The sequence below is a fragment of the Mixophyes fleayi genome, chromosome 1 (genome assembly GCF_038048845.1).
Source record: "Mixophyes fleayi isolate aMixFle1 chromosome 1, aMixFle1.hap1, whole genome shotgun sequence".
Lineage (NCBI taxonomy): Eukaryota > Metazoa > Chordata > Amphibia > Anura > Limnodynastidae > Mixophyes > Mixophyes fleayi.
The window spans coordinates 326,804,207-326,817,378 of NC_134402.1; the positions used below are offsets into that span (position 1 = coordinate 326,804,207).

The 13,172-nt window shown below is 39.2% G+C and overlaps 1 protein-coding gene across 5 annotated transcripts in view; it reads left to right on the top strand.

Annotated features, from left to right (window-relative positions):
• The window catches only part of MYO18B (myosin XVIIIB), a 390,269-nt gene that overhangs the window by 257,789 nt on the left and 119,308 nt on the right, over positions 1-13,172 (top strand). For all 5 annotated transcript variants that reach the window (XM_075214447.1, XM_075214450.1, XM_075214452.1 and 2 more), the window contains one exon: positions 3,678-3,830. In XM_075214447.1, the coding sequence (XP_075070548.1) occupies positions 3,678-3,830 (153 nt within the window). The remainder of the gene's footprint in view (positions 1-3,677; positions 3,831-13,172) is intronic.

Genomic DNA, 13,172 nt, shown 5'->3' on the forward strand with positions numbered 1-13,172 from the left:
AGAATCACCAGCCATACTACAGGCCCACATACAGGTGACAGCTCAGACTTTAGAATCACACAGGAGGATTCTCAATCTCAAAAATTGACACCACCACAGTGGATGATCTTTTGGGGTCTTTCCTTCAACACCCAGAAATATAGGGTGTTCTTACTGGCCAACAAAATTCTGTCCTTGCAGAGTATAGTAAAGTTTCTGGTGGGTCACACTCAGACATCTGTACATTTCTGCATGAGAGTACTGGGCAAGATGCTTTAAACTTTAGAGGTGGTCTCGTTTGCACAGTTTCATACAAAAAAGTTTCAATTAGAACTCATTTCAAAGTGGAACAAATCCCACCATTGTCTCTCCAGCCAGTGATTGTGTTTTCCTTTCCCAAAGGGTGTGTCACTTGCTCCTTTTGTGGCAGAGGAGGGAGAAACTCAGCAAAGGTTACCTGTCTCCATTTAGGATTGTACTCTGGTGACTATGGATGCCAGCCTTTGGGGTTGGTGGGCTGTTAATCTTCAAGCCTGTTTTCAGGTACTTTCGCCTTTGAAAGAGTCAAAACTTCCAATAAATGTATTAGAATTGCGAGCAGTGTTCTGCGCTCTAGTCAGCGCAGAACATCAGTTGGACATTGCCAAGGTGATGGCATACTTTAGCCACCAAGGATGTCATCTCTCCATACGTTTGATCTCCTCTCTTTGTTGTTGTATTTCTCCTGCCCTGTCCTGTAGCCCTTAGTTAAAAAGTAACTGATTTGAGCTCCAGTTGGCGCAGGCTATGGGGAAGGAGTTAGGATTTAAGTTTAAAGAATTAAAGTGCCCTCTCTCCAGGTTGAACTCAATACTCCCCCCCCCTCCCCCACACGCACACCACACACACCACACACACACACACATACACAATGTTCCAGTGTCCCTCAATGGACTAAGGGAAAAGGATTTAACACAAGTGTAAAATCTTATTTTAACAGTTCATCAATGCAAATATGTTATGAACATCATTTATTTATTTATATAGTGCCACTACTTCTGCGGAGCTGTTCAGAGAACTCACTCACATCAGTTCCTGCCCTAACAGAGCCTACAGTCTAAATTCCCTAACATACACACACAGACCAAGAGAGACTATGGTCAATTTAAGAGCAGCCAATTAACCTAGTAGTATGTTTTTTTATTTTGTGGGGAAACCAGAACGCCTGGAGCAAACCTACGCAATCGCGGGGAGAACATACAAACTCCACACAGATAAGGGCATTTTTGTGTATTAGGTCATAGTCATTACTGTAGTCTTTTAGTGACATTTGTCATCCTCACAGTATTAGTTTAAAAGTATTAACTGGTTAACCAGGTAGAAGCCAGATATATAGCCTCATGTCATGTAATATGAGGTATGGCACTGATTACACAGGAGCAGAACTATTGTTTAGTTTCCAAGATCCATTTATCAGAGAGTCCTAACAGTCCATATTTTCCTGGAGCATATTTTTTATTTATTGACTGATAAATTTTAAAAGAGCCACAGATGGGACTAATTATTTCACTTGTGACCTGAAAAACCTGCATTGTTAGGGGTCCCAGAGGAGTGGATTTGGGAAACACTGGTCTAGAGTGTGTGATGATAATTCCATTGAAACTGAAAGCCATGTCTTTGGCACTGATGACTACAATAGAAGGTCAACAAAAGAGCTCTCCTGCCTTTATCTAAATTTGCCAATGCTTCATAGCAATAACTGAACTGTATCTTCCAAATAAATGTCCCATGATCAGATTCAGAGACTTCACCAATTAACCTAATGTTAGTAACCTAATATAGCGAATACCAAAAAATCTAAACAGTTGTAGGATAAATACTGTACATTTTATTTAAATTATTAATTAAACCCATATCATGAATGTATGTAGTCATGGTGACTTATATGGCTTTTGCAATCCACAAGCACAATTAAAGATCACACACATCTTCACTAATTACAGGACATACAGTACATTTCTCCTTAGTGAAACAAGCTTTTAGCTGCAAAATCTATCACATTGTTGTTATGACCAATTTTGGAAGTTCTCTTCAATTTAATAACCATAAAATGTTTTGGCTATTCTTTGTTTAGTACCTGAGAAATTTGGCCACAACTCAAACACAAATACTGCTGAGCCTGTGCAGTTTCACTTCTGTGACATATTCCTGCATATTCTTAAAAAAAAAAAGATGCTGAAGGGATAGAAATCTATGCGCTTGGATGAGCCAAAATAATTTCTCCTGGTTTGAATATTGATTACCCACCAGTCACTGAGTTTTTGACTTTCAATAATGGATTCCCTTATTTAGCATCAAGTGTCAGAAATAACTTTCTCAAAAACATGATACAGTTTCTCATACAGCAGTCAAGCACATTGCACATATTTGTGCCAAATGCAAGGATATCAGGTAAAATAATACAAAGATGTGATCATGGGCCAAACCAAAAATTAGATATATCCCTTGAATGTTTCCTATGGGAAAACTGCATCTGTCCTAAGAAAACTAGCTGTAGTCTCTGGTATGTTTTTTTTGCTTTTGCTTCTTTTGGATTAAAGAATACTGGAGTGTGGGTAGAACTATGTACTATCTTTATTGAGCCATTATAGAACTACTACATCCTACAGTAAACCACACCCAATTTCCCAGCCATCCCCTAGTCCTGGTACCATTAGTACATTCTCAGGCTTATTTAACTAGTAAGGGAGTGTCAACAAATACTATGCATATATGATTTATGCAACAACATCACAGTATGTTCACTCTTTCATATAATATAGATGCTGGACAAAAGTGATGCTGCTCATTGCAGCAGATACTTTAAACAAAATTAATTTCCAGCACTTGTTTAACCAGCCTATAGACCTACTTTACATATACTCCCCTTTTTGTCTAAACATAAAAAAGGTTTAATATATTAATATTCTCTTCTTTACATGTTTTATTTAAGATATTTTGGGTCATATGCAATAAGACAGCACATGGAAAATACTTTTTTTGTGTGTGTGGTGTCGCGAGTTTGACTTTGCACCTCTGCTCCTGGCTTTGTTAGATGGCTGATTTTATTGGGCACATGTTTGTACTGCTTGATGGGAGGGTCAGGACATTCCATATGTATAATGACATAAGAACAATTACTCGCCAGACCCAGCATGAAGAATGCAAAACTAAGATTTATCCAGTTTGAAATGGGTAATGGTTTTATGAGCTAAAAGAGGTTATCATTGGACAAACTGGAACGCATTCTCTAGTTTGCATATGAGCACCAACTTTTATACAGCACCTGAGGTGGCCATTGCCATATTTTTGAATAGGTTGACAATTTCATTGAGAAATGTCTTGTGTTGGAAAAAAATCGGGAATTGTTCAGATTAATAATAAGGAAGTAGGTAGCACTTTAAGCTAATTTAGCAAATGTTCACGTTGTTTGTTGAGAAAGTGCAGGGAACAATTTTTTACGCAGGGGTAGAGATATCAAGGCAAATGGGCAATTTCATGCACATTGGGTGTATGAACCAAATTTTGCATTGGGTATAACGGTAGGTGTTCAGGTGAATAATGAGGCATGTAAGTTTGCAAAGCAATGTTCTTTCCTAAATGACCTTCCTTGCTTTGTTTCCAGTATATGAAATAAATCCAGTTGGCCACATAGACTAATAAGAATGTTTGTGCTCCAGATAGGACATCGAGACTTTGATGTTGAAAAACGGCTTCGGAGAGATCTGAGGAGGACACACGCCTTGCTGGCTGACCTGCAGCTACTGTTGGCCAGCATGGGAGATTCAGGACAACCTGTGGATTGTGGAGAACTAGAAAGAGTTCACATACAGGTGAATTTCTTTTTTATTTTTATTTAGAATTCTTTATTTTGGTCAAGAGGTTTAAAAGTACATGTAAGTGCAATTGATCAATAACACATAAAACATTGAAAACAGGTGAACTTTCAAACAATCAAGTAGAATATTTCACATACTTCCAATTCAATGATCGAGATTAGTCAGACAGACACTTAGGGCTCTAGTTACTAAACTGCAGGTTTGAGAAAGTGGAAATGTTGCCTATAGCAACCAATCAGATTCTATCTGTCATTATGTAGAAGGTACTAAATAAATAATAACTAGAATAAAACAAAAAGGGAAGGCTGCTTTAATAAATTAAGCAATAAGAGAGATCACCATGCATCATCTCATTAAATCTTTAAAATTGTATGTCTACTTTTAAATGGAACTTTAGACAAGTAACAAAAGCAGCCATGGCATACACTGCAGCTTCAAACAGGGCAGTTTTATAATATGTAACTACTTTAACACAATCTAGTGGCTACTGGGTTGAAGGCAAAACATCACATCCTAAATTAATAGAGCAGTTCTAACAACTGAGATTTAAAAATTACTATTATGTATGTTCTATAAAAGATAAAAAAAATAACATAATTAAGTATACTTTTTAAGAACATGCTTTTCTCCACTTTTGTACACTTTCTCTTCTTTATTGTCTACTTCAACCTTATGTTTGATTTTAAAATGCCTGAAAATATAAAGATTTGTATATGTTTTAAATTCATGTTAAAGTGTCACTCACTACGTGAACCAAGCAGAATTAGCTTTTATCTCATCTGCCAAGAGAGAGTGTCCAAGAGGATCGAAAAATGAATTTACCAATGGGCTCTTTGCCATGTCCTGTTGTGTTAACTGTAATAAATATGCTCAATCTGCTACTGCACAGCTTGCCTCACTGTTCATGGCTTCTCATCCCACTTACAAACTGATCCGTTCTTTAGTGTTTAGATGGCATGTGTTCAGCTAAAGGAGCTTACCATTCTGGCCAGTGCAAGGATTAGTATTGTCCAACACCAGCATAATCCTCCCAACAGTTGACTTTGTTCTGCTCTAAAAATAAACACTGTGCGAAATAAACCAGAATTGAGAATGATCACAGAGGGATATCTAATAAATTGCAACACAGCTGCCTTAGCTATTTTCAGCCAAAATCTCCCATTGATTAGAGTGAGAAATTTTGGCTGGAAAAAAGGCTTGACTACGCATGCTTCATGTACCAAGTTCATTGAATTATCCCACAGTGCCCTCTGCTCCACTGAAGAAGTAAATCATAACATTATATACAAACTTAGGCTACAACACATTGCTCTTTGTCCATTCAACAGCCTCCTAGATAGAAATTCTGAAATAGTTTTCTGCAATTACTCTTTTCCTGCAGTGAAAGCAAACGTGGGATAGGGTATTCTAAGTCTTTGCATGTTTGTTTGTTTTCTCTTTGTTAGTAAATAACATCTAGGGGTAAATGTATCAAAGTGCGAGTTTGCCAGCGTGTTTAAATCGCGGAAAATCGCGGGTGTTTACCCGCGAGTTTTGAAAAAAAAACCTGGAAATGTATCAAGCTGCGATTTTGACACTCATGTTCAAAATCGCTGGTCATCTCTGGCGATTTTGGGCGATGTAAACACTCTCGAGTTTAGCTAACTCTCCTGTGTTTGGCAAACTCTCCTGTGTTGTAACAGTGAGTTGTCAACTCATCACTGTTACACAGCCCTGTCATACGGCTGCCGGAGCTCCGGCAGCTGTCAAAATGTAAAAGAACAGATAAAAGTTGGAAAAAAAAAAGCGTGAGGTCCCCCCACTATTCATGCTTAACCCTAGTGCTGCCTGACTAGTGCTGGTCCCGTGAAAATCGGGGAAAAATTTTGCGTGGGGTCCCCCCGATTTTCACTTTACCAGCACTAGGCAAACCAGCCAGGGTTGGTGGCACTATAGCAGGGGGACACGCGGCAGGGGTCCCCCTGCCATAATGACTAACCAACCCTAGACTGTTCAGCGCTGGGCTGGATTCCCTAGGGAGTGGGGTCCGCTAAAAAAAACGAGCGGGCCCCCCCCTAGAAAGAACCATAGCACTAGCTCTTCCTACTACCCCTGGGCTGTGGGTAGTAGGGTAATACGGCGATAAAGTATAAAAAAAACAAATGGACGCCATTTTTTTGTGGAACTACAAGTCCCAGCCAGCCAGGTTGTCAAAAACAGTGTGGCCATGCTGGTGCTTGTATAACTACAAGCACCAGCATACCCACGGCAGCCAGGGCATGTTGGCACTTGGAGAACCACAAGTGCCAACATGCCCTGACATCCCTGGCTTGCTGGGACCTGTAGTACCACAAAAAAAAAGTTAAATAAATAACAACACCCTTATAAATACCACACATATTTATTAAAAATAAAAACCCCACAATAAATACACTAACCACCCTCATTAAAACCACATCTATTTATTAAAAATAAAAACACCCCAAATACTCACCAAAGATGAGCACTAGTCAGGCAGCACTAGGGTTAAGCATGAATAGTGGGGGGACCTCACGCTTTTTTTTTTTTTTCAACTTTTATCTGTTCTTTACCATTTTAACACTGCCAGGGCAATGTAACAGTGATGTGTTTGTACAACACGCTGCTATCAAGCAGCGTGTTGTATCTGGCGTGTTTTGAAGCAAACTCGCACTTTGATACATTTACCCCCTAATATCTTTATTAAACTGACTTTTTGTCTGATATTTTACTTTTACACTAGTCCTTTAAATTGTTATGCCCTAAATAGTATGTGTACTGTCAGTGTTTTTATATTTGATATAATGATACTGTTAGGGGTTGGATAGGACACTGTGATATATTTATTCACTGATTTATATGATTTATAGTCACTGTACATGGAAATGGCTATCCAAGAATATTTTGAGAACTATTTTATATGCTGTGACTATTGACACAAATAGTATACCTCCCAACTGTCCTAATTTCAGGAGGACAGTCCCGATATCAGGGTGCTGTCCTGCCTGGGGACATGTTTGTACCGCCAGTTGGAATGTTGGGGGAAGGAAGGTTTACTGCGCTTGTCAGCCTTCTGGAGGTGTGGCCACAGCTCCTTTGTGATGTGGCCATACCCCCACGCTTCCAGGGACAGACATGTTGGGATGCATGAAATATTATATGATCCATACACTAAAGTGTTGTGGTTGCTATGTGGGAATTAGCTAAGGAAACCTTAAAATGCTCTTTAATGTCCTGTATCTTCTGAACATAGCTTGGAGAAAACATAAACCGTAATTATGTGTTTCAAGTAGCATGTCGTAATGTAAGTTTTATAACTAAACATTTCCATCTCAACAAAAAAACAATCAACTTAAGCTCAACTTTGAGATATAAATCATACTTTCAAGTGTCTTGGAGATGTCCAAAAAGTTTGGTTGATGATCTTGGGCACTGGGAGGAATATGCACCCATTTTCTCCCATCAAATTGACAGCTTACAACAACCTGAAAGCAAAAGGCCAAGGTAATTTGAGGGAGAGACTGATTGAAAAGAAAATGGGATTTGGTTGTGTTCTATTTCAGAGAGAAAATAGAGAAAAATGGCTTAAGAGATACCTAATAGTAGCACAAATGAGAGCCTTCTGTGTGAGTCCCTAAATTGAAAATGTACAAGTAACAGAGGTGCACAAATATGAAAGAGGAAAGCAAAAAATTGGACAGAGATATAATATGTAATATACAATAAGTCTCGCTTCTATCAGAGCTGAAAGACAACGCAATGAATTTCTTATTTTTCATTACTGACTAATATAGTTCTGATTTCATGGAAACATTTCTTGTTCATATGATTAGGCTGCTCTTTTGCTACTTTGGTTCATTTTTTTAATTAATGAAATATGTTGAGACCTACAGTAACAATCAGAATTGTCTAAAGTAGGATTTATATCCAGGTTACGTTATATCAGGGCTGGGACAAGTAATAGGCAGTATAAAGCACACTATTTAATGCGTTAAAGGAATGACAGGAGAAGTGTGTCCTCAATTCCAGGCCTGCACTTAATGAGCACCAATACTTTTCCTTTTCTATGATGAATTCATAAACATCAAAACAGGCAGGAGGTCATTTAGGAGAGCCAAACAGCAGAGATGCAACGCTCACTTATCTCGATTTGCCCTTGGTGGTCCTTGATTTCCGCCAAAGTATCTATGGGTTTGGGAAGCAAAATGATGGCGTTTGCAGAAGAGCAAAACAAAACAGTGGAGTGTAACAAAGGCACATTTCTAGGGACGTTCCTTACGTTGTAAAAGAGTGTTCAGCCCATGTTCACAAAAACACTTACATATTTTGATATATATATTTCTAGGCACACTTTGCACTTTTTCCTATGTTTCCATTGAATGCCAAAACACCTTCTCCTGTACCTGCATTATTTCCTTTTAAACATACTATAAAAGTGAATGTACATATGATATTTTGAGCACTGTGTTTATTTACAGAAAGGGAACTTGTAGTTTAATTCTCCTCTTTTGCTAAATTTTACTTAAATGAGTTAATGAACTCTACTACATTACATTATATTGCTGACTGTAGTATAAAACTGTGCGTCTAAATAAAACCCATTTAGTCTTCACTGTTCACACACCAATTATTACATTTCAGAAAGCCTAAAGCAACCTGACTGTAACGCTCTTAAGTGCCCAAAATAAGAATCTGCTGTTGTAATTAACCCAGCATTCTATTTTTTGAAACACTTGCAATTGCAACCTGCAATTAAAATCTAATGTATGTGTGCAGCCAGGAACCTCATATTACAAGATATATCACATCTGTTTTAGGCAGATGTTTGCACCTGTCTCTTAGAAGAAGTACAGGCTTAGAAATAGAAACACTTGAATCGAATGCTGCATCTCTTCTTAGTCTCTCTGCGTGATAATGGGTTGGTTTCATGTTGAGAGGATTTTATCATAGCAGATAGATTTTCTCTAGGCATTGCTGGAATCTGCTGACATAATGCATACAAAGAGTCATAAAAAGAAAATACAATGATGTATTAAAATGACCATTTTATGAAACATTGCAAATCCATTTTAATAAAACAATCTCATAAATATAAAAATATTTTCAAAACAACAGATGCATAATGTGGTTTTCATCACTGTACAGAAGTTCACAAAGACAAACAATACACAGCAAATCTAGTTGCTAAAAGCAACTATTACATTGTTTCAACCACGGTAACTATATTTCTTAATTCTCCATGTAAACAGGCAATGTACTAAATTTGCAAAGAACAGAGAAACTTATTACACTAAAATAACCTTAGGAAAAAACAAACATACAAAGAAAAAAAAACTAAACTTGAGAACATTTAGATCAATTCACAGCATGATGTACTAGCAAGATGGAAATTGAAAACATGACAGTTTTTACATCTTTCATTCCTGATTTGGCAAACAGGAGATCATCTTTGTTTACTGTAGTTTGAGTCTTATGACTACATCAATACATTTCAGCAATGTTATGAAAGTACACAGGGAGTAATAATGTTAAAATAGCAGCTGATTTATTCTGTATGCTAAAACCTATCTTGAAAGCAACATTAGCTGATTGTAGTTTGAAACTGACACAGATTTCATGAATTATTTTAAAATGTAAAAAGCCCTTTTTTGCTTTCCTCTTTCATATTTCTGTACCTCTGTTATTTATTTTAAATGTAAAATAAAAGATTTAAAGGATAATTACCCAAAATTGGGTCTAGATGAAGTACATGTAGCACCATTGATCTGTATTCCACACTGGACCTACCTCTGGGGCACAGATACAAATAATTACAGTCATGGGAAAAAATATTGGCACTTTTTGACTAATAATGCACCATTTCTTGGAATTCACCTGTGGCTAATACGAGATGCTTGCAGTTTAAAAAATTACTCATTAAACAAGCTTGACTAGAGAAAGGACTTATTTTTCTGGTTTGTGTCACTGTATGTATAGCAATGAGCTTGGGGGAAAGAAAGAAAGCCAGAGACAGGTGTGAGGAGGTTGCCAAGCATGGAGCATCTCAAGGCTACACATCAATCTCCAGAGATCTTAATGTTCCAGTCTTCATTGTACGTAATGTTATTAGGAAGTTTAAGGTCCTTGACACTGTAGCCAACCTTCCCTCGAAAGAGAAAATTTGATCGAAGTTTGTTGAAATAGTGGAGAAACCACTTCAATCCACTGCCAAATAGATTCAAGCTGATCTTCAGACACAAGATACAACAGTTTCAACTCGCCCCATATGTCTCCAACTCAATGAAAGTGGGTTATATCGTAGGAGGCCTAGCAAGGCCCCACTGCTGAGAGAAAGAGACAGAAGAAAGCCTGACTGTAGTTTCCTAAAACACACCTGTACAAGTCAAAATCCTTCTGAGGGAATGTCCTGTTAACAGATTAAACCATGAATTTGAGAGCTGAAATACGTGTCCTCTCACTCATCAATCATTCTGATGGACCTTACACTGTCATACTTGCAGGTACATCCTGATTGGGCCTGCCCATTAACTAGATCACGCACGCCTAACCTTTGGTACAGGCACATACAGCCCTGCCCGATCACCAGTATAAGCACATCCAGGCCTACTCAAAATAGCATGATTCACCATACTAAACCAACAACGTTGCTGCTGCAGTGCAGGATAATGTAGGTCTGCATTACATTGGCTCCACCAGTGATTTTTCAAGGAGCCTCCCACATGGGTGACGGCGCTGCCTACATAGTTGCCTCCCTTCTAATTTGGAGACAGGAGGAGAGTGTTCTTCAGGAAAGACTCCTGCATCTGTTGCCTACTTCAGTCTTCAATACTCAGATACAACCCTCATATACAGTAATGTCTGCTCAACAACCTCCACTCATCTGGATCCTGCCACTAACATCTCCTCCACCCCAGAACTGCTTGCTGCCACACCATAATGGGCCTTACACTTAGTACATTAACAAGCTGCTCCAGCACTGTGTACCTCTACTTCGCTCACTACACTCTATTGCTCTCTATACTGCCCCACACTGATCCACAACACGGTCTATGCGCCTAACTAAACTGTCCTACTTGATCCTACTGTCACTTCACCCTCTCTCCTTTAGAATCAAGGTATCATGGGCAAGGTCCTCTCTGCATTCTGTCTCATGTTTATCCAGGCCTGCCACAAGCTTGTTTAAATTGTACTGGGCCCCAAAATTTTAGTCAGATTATTGACAGGAAAGTTGACATGTCTATGAAAAGCATGTTCCTCTACTATCACAACAATCCCAAAAATCTTTTGGTCTGGTTTACACCTGACACACTTTTGCTAATAATATTCACTAATCTATGTTTATCTAAATAAACTAGCTTGTATTGCAGATTAAGTGTCCATCTGACAGTTATGTCCGTGTTGCTCCCTCCACAACACATTACCCCTTCTTACCTTTTATTACTACCAGTGACAGCATAGGAACAGGAAAATTTGCAGCAGCCTCCATCACTGTGTACCATGGAAGTGCTGCAGCCACATGACTTGGTGATGTCACAGGGACTCTGACCGGGATCTAACCATTATGTAGGCAGACTGTGCCATCCATGCATAGGCTGTAACATAGCATAGTAGCACCACACAATCCATTCATAGAATATTGTAATGAATGATGCGATGTTACAGCCTATGCACGGATCGCATAGGCTGACATTCTCACTGGACCACCAAGTGTTAAAAAAAAAAGTAAAGTAGCAACAAAAAAAAAATATGGTGGTCTGCAGTCCGGGCCCCCTGGTGAGCCCAGGCCCCTTATTGAGCCTTCTATTTAGGCACACAGAAAACACAAAATCTCCATTATACTGATCTCCTCTGTCCTACTTTATCTAGTCATATTCCACCCCATTACATGATCTACCTTGCAACAACCCCCAGATTCTTATCACTGTAATATAGAAGGCTCCCCAGACATCCCTGACACACAGGACACAGAGATACACACACACATGCAATTCTGCCGACCAGCAATATAGTGGGAAAAAAAACCTTGCATTGCCCCTACCCCAAACAGCTTAACCAACACTAGTGCTGCCAGTCTAGGCTGGAATTTGCAAAATTGGGGGGACAAAAAGCAGGGGGAGCGTGTGTGTGTGAGGGGGTAGTCCCTGATTTCACTTTTGCCAGCACTAGACTCAAATACATCAATGGGATCCTTGTCAGAGCATGCTTGCACTTGTGGTTCCCAAGAGTCAGCATACCCTGTTAGCCATGGGTATGCTGGTGCTTGTAGTACTACACGCACCATCATGCCCAGACACTCAAACATACTTTTTTTTTAACAATGAGTTTGCTCAAATGTATTTCGCTAATACATCAGCGGGGCTCTTAAGACGACGCTAAACTAGTCCTTCTCTAAAGAGCTCCCGGAGCATAATGAGCTCATCACAGTGCTAGTCGTACTTTTAACATGTGGACTTCCCACGGCTTGAAATCAGACGTTTGTGGGAAATCCCTATTTGCTTTTTGCAGGGGTCTGGGTATTGTTGGTGGTGGTAGGGGGCTGCTTTGTTTTTTTATGCCTGAGGTTGTTTTGTTGTTATAGCAGAAAGACCCTACGCTTCTTGTCCCCCCTGATTTAGCTAGTACCAGGCTAGGCTGGCAGCATTCGGTTTGGTTAAGGTGTTTGGGGTGGGGCACACATTTTTTTTTTAACTGATATTTTTTACTGTATCGACGATGGTAGTGGCGGCATTGTCGCTTTAAATATAGTGCCTTATTGTGACATTGTGTCTGTTGACTCTACAGCCTGTTGACATTCAAAATATTGACATTTTAACCCTGTTGACCTAATGAACATGTCTACATTCTCAATGTTGACCTTTTAACTGTGTCGACATTCTAACTGTCAGCATTATGGTATCAACATTCTGAATGTCCACATGGTCATTGTTGACATTTTGACTACATCCCGTTTAAATTTTCTTTAGTTCACTGGATGAAGCTTCTGTAATAACATCATTACAAAATAATATATGTCTGCTCATCAATCTGTAGCGCCTGTGGGGAACCACAGACACACACAAGCTTCTTACCGTCATGATTGGTCCACCTACTGTTCCTATGGACTACCCGGCACGGCTCCCCACACCACCTTCAGTCTAAAGGAGAAACCACAACAAATTACTGAAGGGCATGGGTACAGAGTGAAAGGAAGTGGGTGAACAAGGTCACAGTCATAAGTAGAGATCTTGCACTCTAATCCTATTGACTCCTATTGAAATCGAGGCTGACACCTCAATTTGATCTAATCCTGAGCTGGGAACTATGGATACTATGGACAGAGAAGTATCCTGCCCAAAAATC